This window comes from Lutra lutra, chromosome 2, assembly GCF_902655055.1.
Source record: "Lutra lutra chromosome 2, mLutLut1.2, whole genome shotgun sequence".
Classification (NCBI taxonomy): Eukaryota; Metazoa; Chordata; class Mammalia; order Carnivora; family Mustelidae; genus Lutra; species Lutra lutra.
This window is the reverse complement of record NC_062279.1, coordinates 69,051,042-69,072,143: the sequence shown is the minus strand read 5'-3', so window position 1 is coordinate 69,072,143 and position 21,102 is coordinate 69,051,042. Positions and strand designations below refer to the sequence as shown.

The following is a 21,102-nucleotide window of genomic DNA, read 5'->3' as shown; positions in this document are numbered from 1 at the left end:
CCCCTCCTTCTGCTGGCCTTCTGAACACGGCACGTGCGCGCTAGCCTGCCATGCAGCACTGAGTCAGCACCCTGGAGAGCTGCCCCACCCCCTTCCTGACCAGTGAGGTCAGCCCAGATGCCGGCCTGCCCCACCCCAGCACACAGCGAGGAGCAACGGCAGCCACTGGGCAAAGCTCCCAGGACCTGAGTTGCAGTGATGCTCACGAAGGCTGCGGAAAGCTCCAGAACCCAGGAAGAACAGGATTCCAAAGAGTGTGTTTGCTGACAAAATCTCACTGTGGGCACTCATATGGCTGTGGCGTTGTTCCTTGTGTGTTTCCAAATTGCTTCACAGACACTGAATTATAATCTTCCTAAAAGGCAGCCCTTGGCAAGACTTGAGTGAAGTGTCACTTCCTACGTTCTTGTGGAGCCATTGTTCCAGAAGCCCTGATATTGCATCACAGAGAGCTCCAGACTCAAAGGAATGGCCAACGGTATAATTGAAGGTGCTTTTCTGTCTTAAGATCCAAATCAGACCAACTCCTCAGGGTCTTATAAGGCTCTCCTCCTAACTCGGCACTGAGCTCAGAAGAAATTTTCTGCATCAGTTGCTCAGGAGAAATCACCTGCATTGCCTTATAGGGGCTAAGAGAGGGGCCCGGCCCAGAGAAAACTCATCAGCCCCCTCATCAGGACCCCAGTCTCTGGCCTCTCTCCAGCCCACTAGTTCTCAACAGCAGGCTGAAAAATGGATCCCTGGGGAGTTAAAATGCAAATCTGGGCACCCCACCAGAAAGATTCTGAGCTGGTATAGGTCTAGAGTGGGAACAGGAATCATCCACCAGCCCCAGTGATTCTGTTGCACTCCACACTATGGGAGGTGGTGTGCCACTGACCTCTCAGACACCATCAGGGAGCTCACCACCTGCAGCAAACATCCTGTCCTCCTTGAATGACCCACTTGCCCAGCTCCCCGTTGTCCTTAGTCACACAAGCAACCGGCCCCATGACCCCTGCCAGCTTCCCATTGGTTATCAGAAGGCAAGGGCATATGGGTGAATCCAGCCTCCCTCCTGGAAAATTGAAAGCAGAAGGGGAACACTTTTCCATTGGACTCACGTGCCCTGTATTAGGAAAAACAAACTGAAGGTAGTCTCTGATACAGAAATGGCTCACATTTACCAGAGTCACCTGGAAGATGGACGCCTCTGTGTCTGACCTCCAGAATGGAGAGGACTTTTCTTCTGGAGCGGTGGAGAGTGAACATTACTGGTGCCCTCAGGGTGCTGAGCCTTAACCTCTGCTTGCTGCCACAAAGCTGGGGAGGGATGTTCCTGGCACAGTGGCATTTCATTTTCCCAGAGGAACTCCACTGCAAGTGAGGTCTCTTGTATGGAAACGTCAATGCCATGGTCCACCCATGGATGAGTTAAATAGGTTTTTTTTTGTGAGTTGGCCTAGAAACCTACCTACAGTGTGTGACATAGTTGCTCTGGGAAAGTGCATTCTCAACTCCTCGTCATCTACTTGGCAAGCAGGCTCGGGGAATATGACCGGCTTATGACTCAGCCCTTGTGTGTTTCCAGGGAGGTTGGGGGCAAACTCCAGGCCTGATTCCAAAGGCCTGGCATCAATGCATCAATAGGAACCTCAAGCAGATCCTCATTAAAAGACCCATGCACCTTCGTGCCACAGGCTGACAGTGAGGTTTTACCTTGCTCCTGGTGGGCCCTGGGTCGAGGGCCCATGAAGAACTGGCCTGTGAGTGCTGCCTGTGGCTGTGACCTCACCTGCAGTGGTGTCCACCTGTCCTACCTAACCAACCAGGAAGCCAAAACTTCATTGCAGAGCTGTGTCTTGGAAGACAGAAAAGCCATTTTCTTCCACTACGGGAATGTTACTTTTGTCTTCCTGAGGTGATCCAGTGAGCCATAAGGCACTTTACTGGAAGATATTTGCAAATGGGGACCTCCCCCAGGGAAAGCACTCTCTGGGTTATTTTCAACCATGCCATAAATTCAGTCCAAGCTATGCGAGTTTACTCCATAGACGCTAAGTAGAGGGACCCCGCCAATCCAATGGCCTCCATTTTTGTGTGTGTTCACAGCCCAAATAATTTTAAGAAGTATTTAGTGAATGGAGTCCCTGAGTGGCTCAGTGGGTAGAGTATCCAACTCTTGGTTTTGGCTCAGGTCATGATCTCAGGGTCATGATATCAGGGTTGTGAAATCAAGCCCGGCATTGGGCTCCACGCTCAGCTAGCAGAGTCTGCTTGAGAGTCTTTCCCCCCATGCTTCTCCCCCTGCTCTCTCTCTGTCTCTCAAATAAATAAAATCTTAAAAAAAAAAAAAAAAAGTACTTAGTGAATAACCAGATGCAATGTCCCTTATTCTAATTTGGTTTGTATGTTTCATGCTTATATGTGTTTGAGGACACATACCAAAAAAACAAAACAAAAATCTCTTCATTTTTTCACTGTGGGGGCAGGATTGGAACGTGAATCAAAGGTATAAGAATTGAGGCGTGCCTAGCTGTTCAGTCTGGTAGAGCACGCAGCTCTTGATCTTGAGGTCATGAGTTCAAGCCCCACACTGGACATAGAGCTTACTTTAAAAAAAAAAAAAAGTATATGAACTGAGACTAAAAGTTTAAGTTTCAATAGAAAATTCTATGAAATTGCAAAATATCATCATTGCCAGATGGAAGGAGGTAGGATATTGTACCCCTAGAGGCAGAAGTTGGTGAATTTGTACACTTTGGAGAGCTGAATTAATAGTTCCACCCAACTATTCTGGGGCCTCCCACCATAATGCATAAAGAAGCAGAATTTTGAGTGAACATTGGGAACAACTGTGGCCCCTTTAAACTCAACATGTCTCTTCAGGGGAACTGGAACACAGATTCCTTGTGAAAGCCATAAAATAAAAGGATAAAAAGAAAACTACTTGAGACCCACTGTGAAAATAGTCTTCTTTTTGGTTGATGTCAGTAACCTGACATAACAGGTTGAAGGTGTAGGAAGGGGTCCAATGGCCCAATCAGCTTATAACAGGCAAAACCAGGCTCTCAGTGCCTGCAGGGCAGACAGCCACTCACAAGGACATCATCTACTCTACTTTTTTTTTTTTAATATTTATTTATTTATTTGAGAGAGAGAGCGAGAGCGCACAAGCAGGGGGAGGGGTTGAGGGAGAGGAAGAATTTCAGGCAGGTTCCACGCTAAGCACAGAGCCCCCATGCGGGGCTTGGGCTCACAAACCTGAGATCACGACCTGAGCCGAAAGCAAGAGTTGGGTGTTTAACCAACTGTGCAACCCAGGTGCCCCTCATTCACGCTCTTGTTGGTGCCTGACCCTGGGATTGTCTAAACCACTTCAGATGAAGTGCAACAGTAGCCAGGACTGATTCTTGATAGGAAGCCCCGAGGTGTGAGGAGCATCTTCCAAACAATTCCCCTTTTTCCTCCTGTAAGCACCAGCACTGCATTTCAAATAAAATCACTCCTCCCTCCCTCTCTGCGCATTCCTGAGGCAGCCAAAACGAAGAAACGAGCTGTGATTTCCCAATACTGTCCTGAGCCAACATGCATGAGGACACATAGGAGCAGATCCAGACATGCTGGTCCCGCAGAGATTACACAAATCTTGGCCCCAAACATGGAATAATGCGAGCATGTACGAGGTGAACATTCCATCGATGGCTTGCCTGTCGGATGCATGCTTGCCTTCCCACAGGCCTGGCGCCAGGCCCGCTCTCTAGACCTTCAGTTCAACATGGGTTCCGGGCTACCAAGAAGACGCACACCAACAGCCCAGTTTGGCTCTTGTGCCTTCTGAGGACAAGACCACTGTATCTCAAACCTGCTGCCCCTCCTGCATCTGGGCCTTTCTGTGTGCAGGAAATTATATATTCTTCCACCAGGATATCTCTCTCTCTCTCTCTCTCTCTCTCTCACACACACACACACACACACGTACACCAACAGAGTAAGCTGAGGATGAAACAGAAACTCCCATAAACAGGAACTTTATTAAACTACATGTTACATAAAAGAACATATAAATGGACCTTTAAATACATTCAGTTCATCTTAAACAAATTTATATAGAAATTTATTTACATTTCTCCATTATATACTTAAATTATTTTTCAAAGCTTACTACCAATAAAAGGTAATAGAATGATCACCTGCTCATACAGATGCATACACATAGGGTCCACAGGGCTAAGTAAAACACCGCTTCTCAAGAAACTCAGCTTATTAGATTCCAAAGCAACAGCAAGTTCTGAAGGTGCTTTCTTTTGAACAGGCCTTTGACATGAGGCCTTTGCTATGCAGGTGCTGGGGGTCGGTTCCGAAAAGCTGGTCCTGGGGCAGATGGGTCCTTGGTTGTTTAAAATGACTCAAATCTTGGAGCTGGAGGGACCCTTAGAAACCACCACTGAGGCCATGCGCCCACTTCCGAAGACTGGGAAACGGGCTGAAGGAGGAGTGGTGATTGGCCAAAGTCACATAGCATCAGCGACAGAGCACGGACAGGGTCCTATGTGGGGGTCCTGACCCCATTACTATCTACAAACTTCTGTTTTTATTGTTTAAGACTGATTTATTTTAGGAATGAAGAGAGGGGCAGAGAGAGAGGACGAGAGAATTGCAAGCGGACTGTGCTGAGCATGGAGGCCAATGTGGGGCTCGTCCCACAACCCTGAGATCTCGACCTGAGCCAAAACCACGAGTCAGTTGCTTAACCGACTGAGCTACCCAGGTGCCCCACTACCCACCAACTTTTGATCTCTTTCATCCATTTCCACCCACCCACAGGCCCTATGTTTTGGACATTGTTGTCTGCATGGTTAAATACATGATTTCTCAGGCTTTTTGAGATGGTAAAAAACAGTGCAGGATTACCATAACCATCTTTGTGGGGCCCAGGAAATAGCTACCTAAGGCCATTTTTATAAGAAGTTTTGTGGTCAAGTGCCTTACTTTTTAACCATGAAGTTTACCATTTCAATATAGCGGATGTATGAAGCTCAGTTTCAATTTATTTGGATGGAAGGCAACATTCTACAGCAGGAAGATTGTAACATCAAGCACATGGATTCCCTGAAATCCATCTACCACTGTTGGGTCTAAAATAAGGTTTCACTAAAGTTTCAATAAGTGACCAAAAGTGAAAAAAGGCAGGAAGCAACTTTAAATACAAGAAAGTTTCAAGAATCCTCTCATTCCCTAATTAGTCTCAAAAGGAAGCTGTGAAAAGGGCAGTGAGTAGAAACAGTACATATTTTCTTTCTTTTGAATAAAGCTTTTTTTTTTTTTCAAGATTTTCCTGATTACATAAAATCGGAAAGGGGGGGGTTGTTTTGTTTTGGTCTGTGATTTGTTTTTTCTCGGTATTTAAAAACCACTTTACGGAAGGAGACATGTTAGCGTTAGGAAGTATCATCAGTGACATAGATACACAGCCTCTCCAGGCTCCATGTCGGGTTAACAAGGGAAGGAAGGGCTGGCTGCGGGCAGAGAGAGGAGGGAGGGATAAGACTGGGACACAGAAGGGTTTATTCTTCCCTAACTAGAGCTAACCCAAGTCCTAGCAGCCTTCACTCAGTTTCAGAACAGATACACAAATGGGAAAACACGGAAGGGAAAGGTGTGCTCCGCTGAAGAGCTCCTGATGCCTCTCCATGAAGATATGCCCCTTCTAAGTTCGGGGAGATCCGGCATTCTGCCAGGGGCTGCTGTTCGTCTGCAGGGAAGGCACTGCCCCGGTGCCTGCCCTGAACACAGGAGAGCATCCGATTTCTATCCACCAGTCTCACTTCCCCTCCTGCTCACACGCAAACCCTCACCCAGAGTCACACACGGAGAGGTGAGCAAGGCAGAGCGCCTTCAGGGAGACAGTGCCAATCACAGAACACCCAGGGCTTGCAGAGAAGTCTGGCTGCCAGCAATGGACAGGATGTGGGCAGGTGGAAGGCACCCTGAGACCAGGAAACACAGGAAAATAAAAATGTCTTCTTGTTCAGGGTTTTGTCTCTTTTTCCTCGGAGGCATTTCGTTCTGCAAAAGGAACTAAATAAACTACTTCATTTTTATAATATTTAAAAATAAGCTTGACATATAAAAACTGGCCAGTTTTTTTTTTGTTTTTTTTTGTTTTTTTTTTTAAACTCTGTAGGGAAGACTGTCAGCTTACACATCTTCATGGATGGGAGGGGGTTCCTCCAGGGTGTGGGAGGGAGATGCCAGCAGTGAAGAGTAGCGGGCAGCCGCCCAGACTTGGGACTTTACAGTAGACGTCAGCGCAGCTGGTGGCGGTCCACAGGCCTCCCGGACCTCACCTCTGGTGACATGAGCGTTAGCCGGCAGAACGCGTGGATCACTTATGCAGAACAAGGACATTCGGTGCCGGCCCTTCCCAGGAGTCAATCCTCACGATCAGACTTCACTTCCGTAAGGGATGGAGGATTTTCCCTAGCGTGGTCTGATCGGAGTTCCTCAGTCTGAGGGAGGCCCTTTCCCCAGCCCCCCGGCCCTTCCCAAGGGCCTCTGTGTTGGCACTGGGAGCCCCAGCAGACTCTGGACACTTTTTGGGGGTCCGGGCGCTACTGGCCCGCCGCAGGGTGCTGCTGTCCTTGGGGGCAGCATCCTCAGGGCCACCCTTGGGCCTCAGCTGACGCTGGGAAACCGTCCGAATGATGCCGGGGGCTTTGGCCACAGGAGAGGAATCCGCTCTCATGAACCGAGAGGAGGAGGCAACTGTGTTTCGGGCAAAGCTCGGCACAGGGGGCGGGACGCGGGGGACGCTGGGGGCCGGCGGGGCCTTGGGCTCCTCTTCGGGGATCTCTTCCTGGGAGTTGGAGCGGCAGATCTTGTTTTCGTCGGGCTTCTGCCTGGGGACGTTCCTGAGAGGCTTGGCGCTGGGCTTCTTGAGAGAGCCCTTCTGCTGCAGGGGGGGGTCCTTCCCCGACCTAGCGCTGCTGGAGCCGCCGCTCACCCTCGCCAGCCTCTGCTCCTCCGTCCCCGCCGCTGCCCCCGCCGAGGACCGCTTGGGCGACACGTCTGAAGTCCCCCGCATGGAGCTCCGGCGCGACCACGGTGCGTCTGTGCTGCTGGGGGTCTCCCGAGGGGGCCGCTTCCAGCCCACCGAACCGCGGCTCGACCTGGAGATGGGCACGACTTTGCGCATGCTCTCACTCTCAGAGGCGGTCAAGGTCCTCACAGGCTTGGGCGCCGCCCCCTGGGACCCCTGGCTCCGCCGGACACTGGCGGGCTTCGAGGTTCCCTGAGACGCCTCTTTGAGGGAGCTTCTCTTCGGTGCTGTCACATCCTTCCCTTTGGCAGGTCTGTCCTTGGGAAGGCTGTCCTTGCAGGAGGGGTGGCTCTTCCCAGAGACTGGAGCCGAAGCCTCCCCGAGGGGGCTGGAAGTGGGGTGAGAGGAGACCTGGCTGCCCGTCTCCCCAGCGCCAGAGGACAGGGAGCCATCCGCCCCGGCCACCTCCCCCGGCTCCGAGCAGTCCAGGGTCAGTGAGCAGTCGGTGGCATCGGAGATGTAGAACAGAGGCCCAGGATCTTTGCTGTCAGGGTCGCTGCTGCCCACAGATACTACAGCCTTGCTGCTAGGATCCTCAGGGGCAGCCTCATCCCCTTCCAAGGCTGGGGTGAGACCAGCCGGGACACCTTTGTCCACAAGCATCAGGCCGTCGTGGCTGGCACCGAGGGACTGCACGCTCCCATCCCCCAGAGACGCCAGCTCCACGGGACTGAGGTCATTCAGTGTCAATCGGGGCACCTCCTCTGGGCTCTTGGATCCCTGAAGGTCGAACTGAGCCAGCCCTGTGACCAGCTCATGCTCCTTAATCCCCAGAGCCAATGGTGAGAGTGGAGGGGACTGGGCTGGGACGAGGCCCACCGGCTCACTATTCCTCTTTCGGAGGATGCCCACTCCACTGCGCCGAACTCGGGGGATAGGGGGCGTGGGGTCCTCAGGCCTGGGGGCCAGGAACTGCTGGCTCTGCCAAGATGAGGGTGGCTCGGGGGCCCCCCGCTGGCCCTCTGAGGCCTGTGGTGTCTGTGCTCTGCTGGGGTCCTGGGCTCTCCGGTCCTCGGGCTCCAACCAGGCCATCGTGGGCCGGGCCTGCCGGGTGCTGCTCCGGGGCAAGCTGTTGAATTTGCTGGGCTCCTCGGGGCTGCCGGTGGAACTCTCCAGGAAGGTCAGCAGCTCCCGGTCCGCAAACGCACCCAGGGAAAGGCGGGAGCGGCGTGTGTTGGGAGGTCGGCAGGAGGGGCTGACAGGCCTGGGCTGCAGGAAGGGGGAGAGGTCCTCCTCACCCTTCTTGGTCAGCTGCTCCACGTCGTTCTCACTGCTGCTCCGGCAGAACCCCCCAAGCTCCCCAGCCGCCCAGGAGCGACGCTTCTGCTCCAGCTCCTTCAGCCGCTGCAGCCTCCTCAGCTCCTGCACTGCCCGGTCCTGGTTGTCCTGAGGGAGGGGTGGAGAGAAGCCCCAAGATGCATTAGACCCGTGGGACCTGTGTGCAATTCCACAGCCACCTGCCTTAAGACCTCAAGAAACAGGTATGGAGGACAGCCTGGGTCCCAAACTTCACCAAGACAATCACGTGTTTGCAAGAAGGTGGGTGTGGAGAGGGCTAGCTCTCCCAAGGCTGCCTGGAGAGGACCCCACCAACCTAAGGTTCTCATCGGATCCGTGGACCCAACTTACAGCTTTCTGGTCAAGGCACTGTCCCCTAAGTGTGGGCTGTGATTCCACACATGCCTGCCACCTCAACTCCGAAGAAACCCAGCTTGGCTTCTAAGTAGGGCATGATAGCAAAGACTTCCAGGAAAGGGCTATTTAGTCAAGGACAGAGAGAGGGAGAGAAAAAGAAAAAGGAACTTGAGACCATACCTCCCTGTTGCTTCTGTGTTGAATACAGCTACACATGCACACACACGTGCAGCACATTCTACTTAATGGCTTGGATGCGTAAGTATATACCCAAGATATGAAGAGACGCCAGTCAAATCTCTGCTCTCTGAACGCTCCCTGGTAAGGAAACCCCAGAGATGCCAGGATGGCTCTGTCCCTCATGCCCCACCCCACTCCCACAATCAGACAGGAGGATTTGCTTTACAAATCCTTCCACTACCCTTTGCCCTGCTCCAAGTACCCAGCCCTCCCCCCACAAAGCCAAACCAGAACAAACGCACATACTAAAGCACACTTTACCCCCTGGCTGTGCACTCTAACTACATTTGTAGGGCACCTGGGTGGCTCAGTTGGTTAAGCGTCTGCCTTTGGCTCAGGTCATGATCCCAGGGTCCTGGGATCGAGCCCCGCATCAGGCTCCCTACTCAGCTCAGCAGGAGTCGGCTTCTCCCTCTGCCTCTGCCCCTCCATCACTCGTGCACATGTATGATCTCTCTCTCAAATAAAACATCTTTTAGAAAACATATAAATATATTTGTGTCACCTAAATGTGTGGATCCCACAGCCCCAATCTGTTATTGATAGCACTTTTTACTCGAAAATCAGTTTCCTCAAATGGTGGATTTCCCTTCCAAGTTTCTGTGAGGCTCTGGCTGGGGATGCACGGCCCCTCCTTCTGCTCTGGCTCGGCCTCTCCAGTGTCCCAGGTCCCCCAGGCCCTCTCCTCCAAGGCTGCCTGGGGTGGGGGTGGGGGTGGGAGTGGGGCTAGCTCCTGGCGCTCAGGACAGCTGGACCCAAAGAATCACGCAGGTGGCCTCTTGGGCCTGCCGAATTCTGACAGGGAGTGAGAGCCTCAGAAAGAGCCAATTTGGCCTCTACCTCCCACAACCACCTCCCACTGCTGAGCTCACTGCTTGGACAAGGTAGAGGAAACGTGGCTGCAGGCTTAGCCTCCTTCACTTAGCTGCAGAGAGAAAAGAAGGCTTGAGAACTCAAGAAACTCAGCTGCGGGCAAGCCTGCTTTTAAATACAGGGAAAGGGGGACGCATGGGTGGCTCAGTTGGTTGGATGACTGCCTTCGGCTCAGGTCATGATCCTGGAGTCCCGGGATCGAGTCCTGCATCGGGCTCCCAGCTCCACGTGCTTCTCTCTCTGACCTTCTCTTCGCTCATGCTCTCTCTCTCTCTCTCAAATAAATAAATAAAATCTTTTAAAAAAAAATACAGGGAAAGGGATAAGGCACAAGTATTTAGCTCCTCCTCACCACCTGAAGTGAAGGGATCTTGTTTTGTTTTTAACTGACAGATGAAAGTTGTACTTGCAAAGCCAAGCGCCCCAGAGTTCTCTGGCTCCTACACTGAACTCAGAGACTCCTGGAACTGGAGGTCAAAGGGCAAGGAATGCTGCTGTGTCCCTGTCAGCAGGAGACTCCTAACTACTGGAGAACTTCGAAGCCAGCTCTGGCTGAGGACACAGCATGGTCCCCGTGGCGCCAGCCGCCTGGCAATGGCCGTGGTGCTTGAAACAGGTCAGAGAAGGCCTTCCCATCCTCCCACCGCAACACAGGTCTCCGTGAAAGAGGAAATTCTTTCCTGGGAGCGGTGGGGGTGATGAGGAAGACGTTCAGGGCCTTCAAAGAGATTTGTTAGTATCAGGGCTGCCATCATAAATAAACGTGACTAACACAATGCTTTCGGGGCATCAAAGCCAGTGTTGGTACGAGCAGCACAGCCTCCAAGGAGGCCAGACGAATCCCAACCGAGAGCCCGGCGGTGCTGCCCGCGCCAGCCTTCCCTGAAACCGTGGAAGTGCCGAACCATCTTTCTGCCAAAGGCAGAGGGCTGGGTCTGGAAGAGGAAAACTGAAACTCCACACCACTCAGAAAGCACGGGAGATGCCATCAGCCATACCTGAACTGCTTTGTTGAATTTGACACAAAAGTCTCTAAATATCTGAAGGCACTCATCCAGTTTCATGGTTTCTTTGTCTTCGCAGAAAAAATCTATAAGGGTGTGGGCCTCGTCCTGGAGTTCCTGCTGCCAGCGCTCCAGTTCTGTCAGCTTTTCCACAGCAAACTGCGGGAAAACACAAGCACACACTGAAGGAAACAGGCAGCCGAGGAGGCGCGGCGCGCGCCATCTGCGCTCCCGGGTTCAGCTTCAGGTCTCGGGAAAGGGGAAAGTTGACCGCAAGTCTAACACCCTCCCAGTCAAAAGGAAATTATTTCAACCCAAACAAAGCCCTGGGGAAGCAAGGTGAACTTCTGTGTGAGACCTGGAGGCCACCCAAAAAACTAAAGAGCTTTCCTCTACAAAAGGCCGCCGACGAAACGGTCACTGAAAAATGACATAGGTGTAAAGAGCTGGTTTGATTGAGGAAAACTCATTCTGCGTCTGTTCTTCCTTCTCTGAAAAATGAGTCTTCGGGATGTCAGAAGGCCCTTGTATGGACAAGCTGCGGGAGGGAGTTTGAGGGAGGGAGTTTAAACCTCACCTCAAATGACCTATGTCAGGGTCAGGATCACCCCCACAGGATGGAAGCCCCCGTGCCCAGACACATGCCCCAACCAAGGCTACTTAACCAGGGGGCTTATCCGAGTCAGCTCAGAAGCACTGTCCACAGTCCCTGCTTGTACAGAACTCTCACGCAATTCAGTATGTCTGAGGTGTAACTACCACTAATATATTTTTTTAAGATTTTATTTATCTGACAGAGAGAGACACAGCAAGAGAGGGAACACAAGCAGGGGGAGTGGGAGAGGGAGAAGCAGGCTTCCTGCTGAGTAGGGAGCCTGATGTGGGGCTCGATCCCAGGACCCTGGGATCATGACCTGAGCCAAAGGCAGATGCTCAACCACCTGAGACACCCAGGTGCCCCACTACCACTAATATTTTGTTACAACCTCCAGGAGATTCTGAGGAGTCCCGATGGTTAGTAACTATTACATCCTACAAGTCCATCCACTTCTCATGTTCACTTTCTCCTAATCCTTTGAGGACAAAACCTCCAGTGCCTCCACAGATTAGGGCATCGAGGCACCCAGGTGGCTCAGTCTAAGGTTAAGTGTCTGCCTTCAGCTCAGGTCATGATCTCAGGGTCCTGGGATCAAGCCCTGCATCAGGCTCCCTACTCAGTGGGGAGCCTGCTTCTCCCTCTCCCTCTGCTCCTCCCCCTGCTCATGCTCTCCCTCTCTCTCCTCTCTCTCAAATAAATAAAATCTAAAAAAAAAAAAAAAATTGATTCAGGTACCACCACCACAAGGAAGCAGAAATGAAAGAAGAGTGCTTTCCTCTGGTGGGCTGCCAACCCTTTCAGGCTGGGGAGCTATGAGACGCACAAGCACCCTTCCCCAACAGCAGCATGTGACATTCACTGTTGAGCTGAAATGAGGCAGCGACCGCTTAGAGGAGCCATAGGCCCGTGGGGACTGAATATTTAGGATCACGCTCAAGTATCATGTTACTTTCTGTTCCACTGGGGAACAAGGCTTATATGAAGAAGGAATGTGTGAAGTACATAATAAATCACAAATATCATGTTTTTAAAAAGGCTAATATTTGAGAAACTTCCTCTGAGTGGAGGGCTAAGCCTCAGAAATATGAAGTTATGGGCTGCCCACCCTCAAGGAGTGGAACTGCTGCTGGGACATGCTTGGAGAGTGACGAGCGATTCTGAGACTCATCGCCTCCCTCCCACTCCAAAACACTTTCCCCCTTGCAAGTCCGTTTCTTGCACCAAACACATTCAAGAGGTAGTAAGAAACCAAAACCGTTTAGGAGACCGAATACCAGAGAAAGTAACCATCTGAGTCAGTAGCCCAAGGCAGTGTGTGTGTTCACGCTCTGTTATTCTTTATGGAGAGAAGGGCATTCATGAAAGGATAAATCTTTGCCTGTCATTCTTCCACAGGGGGAAAGGTGGATTCCAGCCAAAGATAACTCAACGGCAGAAAAATAGGACTCTTGACAAGAACCTACATGGAAGCTTAGCTCCACCTCCCATGTCTCATCTCTAGATCCCGTGGGGATGGAGAGAGAACCAGGAAGGAAAAACTTACAGGCACTGCAGTCACCCTGAGGACTCCGGAAAGTGAGACATTCTGAATGTGGATGTGGAAAATCACCAAGCTCAGAGGGGGTTTTTTGGTTTGTTTTTTCTTTCTTTTTTTTTTTTTTTGCCAAAGTTAGTTTTCTGCCCAGTCAGGACCCCAAATGACAAAGTCCAAAGCTACATTGGCCAAGCGGAATCGAAAGGAGACAAGCAGCTGTGCTAGCAAATTCGACTTTTCACATCTCACTTGCCTGCCCCAGACCCAAGTTCCAAACCAATTTACTCCTTCTTTCTTGCCCAGAGGGTCAGATTTACAAAGCTGCGTTCTTGTTTTTTTTTTCTCCACAAACGACTTCAATCTTTCCCCATAGCTAAGAGCACAGTCCCGTTTTCAGACTGGCATTCAGAGCCCTTCATGGCCCGAGCCTACCCTACTTTACAGAATTACACTCCCTCCCCTATGTAAAAAGGAACTGAATATAAAAAAGAAAAATAAATAGCTGCTTGGGAACATTTTATTTACACAGATAAAAATGACTCCTAGAAAGAAGCTTTTATAGTTAAAACAAGGTTGCCTTGAAAGAGCATTCCGGGGTTGCAGCTGGGACAGAGCTGTTTTCCATCAGATGCCTTTCTGTACTGCTATGTAGCATAAAATGTGAATGTTTAATTTAAGAGCCAGGGAAGGAGACATCCAGAATGCTCCTCTCACTCTGGGATGGGCCTTCTCCCTCAGTTTCTTGCTTTCCCTCATGTGTGCTCACTGCTGAGTACTTTCTTACCTACGGCTAGGTGTTTCTGTGGTGGTGTCTGCTGTGTTGTTTCACTCTGGGAAAAAATCTGTGCATGTAAAAGAGAGTATCTGTTTGGTGATAGTGGAAAGAGAATACAGAACCCATGTTTAGGAATAAAAATACGCTCCCTCCAGAGCCAAACGAAATGTTTGCCGATGGGAGCTGAAACGTAATATTTGCTTGCTGTGGCTTAATTACAAGTCAACGAGTGAAAGCTCAGGTGGGACAGCCTTCGGAGCACACTGTTCCTGCCCCCAAAGGCAGCCCCACCATACACACCGCCCCCTCGCAAGGCTCGAAGCGCTGATATTTAAGGTAGCCTGTCACTTTCCCTGAAGACTGAAAGCATGAAAAGCTGCCACCAGTTTTTTGTTTTGTTTTGTTTTTGTTTTTCAAATAAGGAAGATAAAAGAAGTTATGTCAGACTATGTGATTTGTGAGTCACAATGAGCTGTCACAAACATGTCCACTCTGCTGGTTTTTTTGTTGATGTTATTCAGAGCGGCTCCCGACACACCCTGTGGGGCTGATGTATTTGGGGTGTTGATAGGCACAGCTCTCCTGTGTGCTCCCGTTCTCGATAGAAAACATGCCAAAACGTAGCTTATTTCTTCAATAAAAACAAGTGAGGGAACAAACAAGCCCGAGTTCTCAGGTGTCTACGGTTTCCGTGGAACTTCGTTCTGCCGTCCAGAGATTTGATTAGGAGGCAAAAACTCCTACACCACGGCTGAGAAGCCAAACCTGAGTTGCCAGGCATCAGCTGCCAAGTGCTGGCTCCAGAGGCTGCTATCAGTTCCCCGCAGCGCGGTGTGCTGCTGTCGATCACGCGGTGATCAACGGAGGCCAGCCCTTGGCTCACACCACATTCGACAGCTCCTTCTAGAAAGCCAACCGTGCAAAGAGTGGGCACTGAAATACAGAGGTCCTTCTACTGACCCAGGGGAAAAAATTATGAATGGGAACCTTCTGCTTCCCCAAAGCCCTGCAGACCGAACCAGCCCTGGCAGGAGCAGCTGGAAGCCAAAATGAGAGAGATGGACTCCGATCGCCCACAAACCTGAAGGAAATCTTCCATCTGCTGACAGAGTTCACCATCCCGCTGAATGTTTTCCCTCAGAGATCTTGTCCTGATGAAGAGCGAGTGCAGTTCTGCCTCCGTGTTATCCAGAGATAATCTACAAGAAGAAAGGGGAAAGTGAGCAGGTGGTGCAAGGAAGCCAAACGAACTTTATTTTCCCTTATATTTCACAAACTCTATTTTCACAGTAGACGGTGTCTAGCTAAACTTCCCCAGCTAATTCTGACCAGAAATGTCAGCTCAAAAACGTAATGGTTTATTTCTGTATTAGTATATTTCTATACTAGTCAGAGGAAAAAATATTACCACACTAATTTCTTCTAGAAATTCAAAACCAGAACAGTTTATATCCTATAAGATGCTCATTCTTTGGGGGAGAGGAGAGAATATGAAATTCTGTAAATGGAAACTATGAACTGTTCAAAACTTTGGCCTAATAAGCTCACTTTGGGAAAGACATGTCATCTGTGGTAAGATGTTCACAGTCAATAACACTGAGACACTGGCCAATGACAGGGCTTGGCCTGAAGAGCTATGATTGGTGTATTTCTGCATCGGGTTCATAGCTCTTATAATCAGATATAATCACTCAGATAGCAAGCACAGGACTGGAAGTGGTTCATTGGAGCCAGCTTGCGAGAGGCCGCTGTGGGCGTGGGCACCCCTCCCGACTCCTCACTCAATGAGGCCACACCAGTGGCTTGAATCTGCCACGGTAGCAGTATGCACACCATGGAAATCAGCAAATGCTACAAACAAGGACTTCTTTCCAGGAAAGCTGGTTATTGAACATATACCACTGGATACAGAACTGTGTTAAAAAACACAGAACTCAAAAGCGCTTGTGTACACAGATTACAGCCACATTAAAATGCACACCTATACTGGGATCAGCAGCAAATTAAAGTGATGTAAACACAGCCTTATGTCTGGTAGATACTTTCTCTGTGAGGCTGTGTGACTAATTGAAAACAAAATCCTTTCCCAACCCTTGGTATAGTTCCAAATGCAATAGAAAATAAACGTACCATGTTAGATTCTACAAGGAAACGGCCCTGAAGTTTGACTGATGTATACCAACTCCCAAGGTAAGAGGCTGTGCTGTTTGAGCTCTATCTTTGGGTGTGGAGGGATTTGAAGTTCTTAATCCATATTGTTTTTACACTGATGATATTCATTGAAAACGACTACAGTGGTGTTTTTTTGATTAAAAATACAGATTAATTTTTCAAAACCCCCAAATTCCAAAAGTGCACACACACCTCTGTGAGCAAATGAAAGGGAGGTCTGAAAATTCAACAAGACAAAACTCTTTAAAGTTATAAAATGTTTTAAAGTTATAAAATATTCACCAGTTTCTTAAAAAGTAGTTTAGGGGCACCTGAGAGGCTCAGTCGGCTATATGTGGGCCTTTGGCTCAGGTCCTGATCTTAGGATCCTGGGATAGAGTCCTATGTCGGGCTCACTGCTCAGCAGGGAGCCTCCCTCTCCCTCATCCCTGCCCCCTCTGCTCATGCCTTCGCCCTCTTTTTCAAATCAACTAATTAATCTAAAAAGTCATTTGAAACAAAACCGTGAATTCTCAGAATTCATTTTCAGTCTTCTTCGCTTACCTAGCAGCCTCCTGAACATGGTGCAATTTTTCAGAAAAGTTTAGAAGAATGGCATCTTTCTTTTGGGCTTCCTAGAATGAAAACAGAATTTTCTCTACTGTATGTATAAAACTGAAGGAAACAATTATCCCAAGACTGAAAGGGACTTTAAAGTTCTTGTTTTTATGCTTGATATATTATTCAAAGCAACTCAGTGAAACGTGAACTCTTATATTCCTCAGTTAGTAAGATTTACCAGAACTCCCCTACTCTCCAGATATATTTAACTTCCCAGAGCAACCGATCCTGACGTGAAATACAACTCATGGGCACACAAACTCAATGGAGGTGGGTGGTGGCTTAGCAGGGCCCATTGTTGCTGCGAGAATCCAATACATCCTCCTTAAATACCACCCATACCTGTGAGGGTGCCTTTAAGTGACGAGATGCCTACAGCGGTTAAACCAGTTTGCAAACTGAGTTTAAGCCTAAGGTGCACAAGCCATGGAGGCCTTTGGATTCTTCACCTGTTCAGGGGACACAAGGAAGGTGGATACCAAGGGAGCAATTACCAGTTCTGGAAACGTCCCCCCATGGGTAGGGACCAAGTGACACAGAGCACCTGGCTCCATGGATCTAAAGGGACTGACAGAGAGCCGCCTGGGTGGCTCAGTTGTTAAGCGTCTGCCTTTGGCTCAGGTCATGATCCCATGGTCCTGGGATCGAGCCCCACATCTGGTTCCCTGCTCGGCAGAGAGCCTGCTTCTCCCTCTTCCTGTGCCTGCTACTCTGTCTACTTGTGCTCTCTGTCTCTCTGTCAAATAAATAAATAAAATCTTTAAAAAATAAATAAAATAAAGGGACTGACAGAAGACTCACTGTAAGACCCACGGGATACGGAGCACAGTTTCTGCTTTCAATGTCCTGAAAATCAACTTATTAAATGAGTCCTGAGTTCAACATGTCCTTTGTCTTCTGAAGAATGCAGTAATAATTATGTGTGTTATTTATAGAGCACGTACTATGGGCCAAACACTGAAGTAAGCAGTTTATGGAATTATCCCCTTCAGCCCTCTTGGTTACCTGTTTGGAAGGATCACTAGCCCCATGATTAGAGGAAGAAATTGAGGGTCTTAACGTTTAAGGAACTTGTCTGAGGAAGTACAGCTAATAAAAGACAAATCAAAATCCCAGTTCTGTCCTGTCCTGAAGCTCACACTGGAAGCCAGCCCAGCTTCCTCCCCAGCTTACAGCTACATCTACGTGATGGCTATCAAAACAACAAAGGCTATCCAATGAAGGAAAAACAAAGTGGTACAATTCGTAATTTGAGATAATGTAACAACAGACTTTTTCACTTTGTAACTGGTTGTTCTGGTATCCCAGAGCCCCAGCCAGAATCGAGGTGACGGCCAGGGTGCAAATACCAAGCGCATGCTTGTCACAAGGTAGCCTGCCTCAGAGTTCACAAAGGGGAACAACTGGAAGTGATCTTTTTCACTGTTCTGGCTCCCTCACTCTCTACACATAACCAGTCACAAATCTAGTCAGCCCAAAGCTGGGAATGTCTCAGCACCCAGGCCTCTGCCCTCCATCCCTGTGGCCGAGACTCGGAGTCTCAGCTCTCTCTCTCCAAACCGTCAGAGAGCCACCTTCTGCCAAGAGGGGCCCCATTTCCAGTTCTCTCTCCACTCCCGCCTATCCCCCACAGTGCCTTATTTTCCGAAAAACAAAGCCAACCTGGCCAGGCCATTATCCTGGGCTCCGACTTCCACTGGCTCCCCACTGCTAAAGCATGAATCCAGATTCCTCAGTATTTTGGATGTGGATCCTTCCTAATCGGGCCTCACCAACCCTGACCCCTGCCTCCCCCAACCTCTATTTCCCTCCTAGTCTACAGCCCCAGGCATTGGGCAACTCAGCTCAGAAGTTGCAGGGTGCTTCTGCAAATAGAACCTTCATGGAGCCCACCTGGTCCTCTCCTGTCTCTGTGGGATGCCACCTAATACCTGGGAAAAACCTCCCCATCGAGGTCTCACACTCATTCTCTCTTTCTCTCTCTCTCTCTCTGAATTCCCACTTCCACATACCTGTGCAACAAAGTGCAGAAGATTCATCCCAGGTTTGTTTGCTTTTGTGTCTGCCAATTTGAGCAAAGAAGACAGTTTAAATCCTACTGCATTGCCAGCATACCCTCCCTAAAGAAGACAAATCAGAAAAAAATATATATACGTATATCTTCAGATGGGCAAATAAACTTAGAAACACAACATCTTAATTTTTTTTTAATTTTACTTACTGCATTCATGATGTTCCCTGCCTGTAGCACCAAGTGTAATATTGAATGTAGCTCCTCACACAGCATCAACTCTGTCAAAAAAGAACACACCACAGGACCTTGAGCTTCCGTGCACAAAGAGAGCCACCACAACCAAGTTCAAGAGGGCCTGAAGCAAGCTCTGACCCTAAACCACGTATTAAGACCGGAAAAAAACAAATCAAGCCACACATTCTGTGGTGTATCTAATGTGTCATTTGCTACTGGCAATCCGTGTCCTGGTCTTTAACTGGGAATGGATACATATGATGCTTCAGTGTATCACAAAACACTTCAATAAGGAACATTTTCAAGGAGTGGAAAATGCAAAGGCCTTAGGAAAAGCAGAGCACTGTGTTATAGGCACAACCTCTTTCTTAGCAATTCTTTATTTTCTTTCCTTTCTATCCCCTCGCCTTTGAGATTATATTTATAGAAGATGGAAACTAATGAGAGCAACATTTTGCTTAGTCCACGAGCTATGAGGAGATAAAAAAATAAACAGGCTGGGATGACATGTAAATGACTTGCAAAGCACTAAACCCTAGGGGCCAGGCACCCAGAGACTCAGTCCACTTTATTCAAATCTACAAATTTCATTTGGATTGGCTTAAGGTTTATAAAGGAGCTTTCATTGTAATATATCTTTAGTTCTTTAAACACAGCAGCTTTTGCACACACATCTATGCAAATTAACATTATTAAAAATTATTAATGTATTTCAAAAGCTAAAAGCAAGGTTTGATGATTATTAAAATTACAGTATATATAGATAATAAAAAGCTACCTATGATCTTAATAACTTTATATTCTCCATTAAGTGCGGTATTACTTTCAAAAAATTACACTTGGATCACTGCCTGTATTACATTATCTAAGAAGGCCAGTATCTGAAGGTTAACCAGATAAGAAATGTTTCTGCCGTGCCCACAAATTTGCATGGCTCACTACAAGAACTATTCCATCTCCATGTGAACAGGAGGAACGGCCCTTCCAAAGTTGCTGCAATAGCCCTGGTGTGTGTGGGAAGAAATTTTAACAGGCCTCCCTATGGAAAGAAGAACACTTGCCCTGAATTCTGAGACTCCTCTCTAAACTGAAGAAAATACGACGGGCTGAAGAGCAAAACTTTATCTCAATACGGGCCAGAGAAACGGAACAGGAAAATCAAGTAGGAATCAACAGCTCTACAATGCCTAGAAGTCCAGAAAACAACCCAGAGGAAATCGGGCTGGCACTGGACATGGGATGCAGAAGGATGTGAGGGGTGGAGAGCACCGGAGACGCTGCGGTGGAGATGAGGGGTGCCCACAACTGGGCTAGGCCTGCTTGCTCAGCGCCATACATGCCTGAGGGCAAAACCCCATTGCTTTGGAGGGAGGCAGGAGAGCAATTCCAAGGAGTCTACCTGGGCAGGCAAGTCGTTCAAAGAAATGGAAACGACCCACTCACCCCTCTCAAACACAAATAGCCCACCAGGAGTTAGAGACTTGAGGGGAAGCAGGTGGGAAAAAACAGAGAGCAGAACCATCAGGAACCTGTAGAAGGGCACACTGGAGATGCCCAGGAGGAGTCAGGAGGAAAGGAGGAATGCTGCTGAAAAAGCAGGCCTGGACACCAGAGGCCAGAGGATGAGGGAGGATGTGGCTGGCCTAAGTGCCCAGGGTTTGTGCATGCGCGCGTGCGCACACACGCGCGCGCGCGGGCGCGCACACACACACACACACACACACACACACACACACAGCATGCACACGGAAAGCTGATCTGGGAGAGGAACAAGAGCTAGCTACAACCAGCAAGGTTTACTCTGAAGCTGGGGATGAAAGAAATCTTCTTTTATGGGAGGTTACTATGCTAATTAATTGATTGGTCAATTAATCAACTAATTAATTAGGGAGGAAAGTAAATGGAAATAAGCCTTAACTGTCTGTCATCCCACGTAATATCTCATTTCCCTTTTTAGGGTGTAGCAGAATTAGGATTTCACATTTCTCATTTCAACTAAACAGTTTTTTTAAAAAGAAAATGCTACCAGACCACTGCAGCCACCATGGAAAACAGTATGGAGGTTTCTCAAAAAATTCAAAATAGAATGACCACACGATCCAGTAATTCCACTACTGGGTATTTACCTCCAAAATATAAAAACACTAACTCAAAGGGATACATGCAACCCTATGTTTATTGGGGCATTATTTACAGTAGCCAAATTATGGAAGCAGCCCAAGTGTCCATCAACGGATGGATGGATAAAGAAGAGGTGGTATGTATACACAGTGGAATCATACTCAGCCATCAAAAAAGAATGAAACCTTGCCACTTGCAGCAATATGGATGGATCCAGACGG

General features: G+C 48.8%; 1 protein-coding gene across 4 annotated transcripts in view; it reads right to left on the bottom strand.

Moving 5' to 3' along the window:
- Positions 1-5,109: 5,109 nt before the first annotated feature.
- Positions 5,110-21,102, bottom strand: part of FHDC1 (FH2 domain containing 1) — a 39,434-nt gene continuing 23,441 nt past the window's right edge. For all 4 annotated transcript variants that reach the window (XM_047717676.1, XM_047717674.1, XM_047717675.1 and 1 more), the window contains exons 7-12: positions 18,734-18,804; positions 18,525-18,632; positions 16,456-16,526; positions 14,822-14,939; positions 10,828-10,992; positions 5,110-8,467 (exon numbers count right to left, since the gene is read on the bottom strand). In XM_047717676.1, the coding sequence (XP_047573632.1) occupies positions 6,434-8,467; positions 10,828-10,992; positions 14,822-14,939; positions 16,456-16,526; positions 18,525-18,632; positions 18,734-18,804 (2,567 nt within the window). In that variant the 3' untranslated portion in view covers positions 5,110-6,433. The remainder of the gene's footprint in view (positions 8,468-10,827; positions 10,993-14,821; positions 14,940-16,455; positions 16,527-18,524; positions 18,633-18,733; positions 18,805-21,102) is intronic.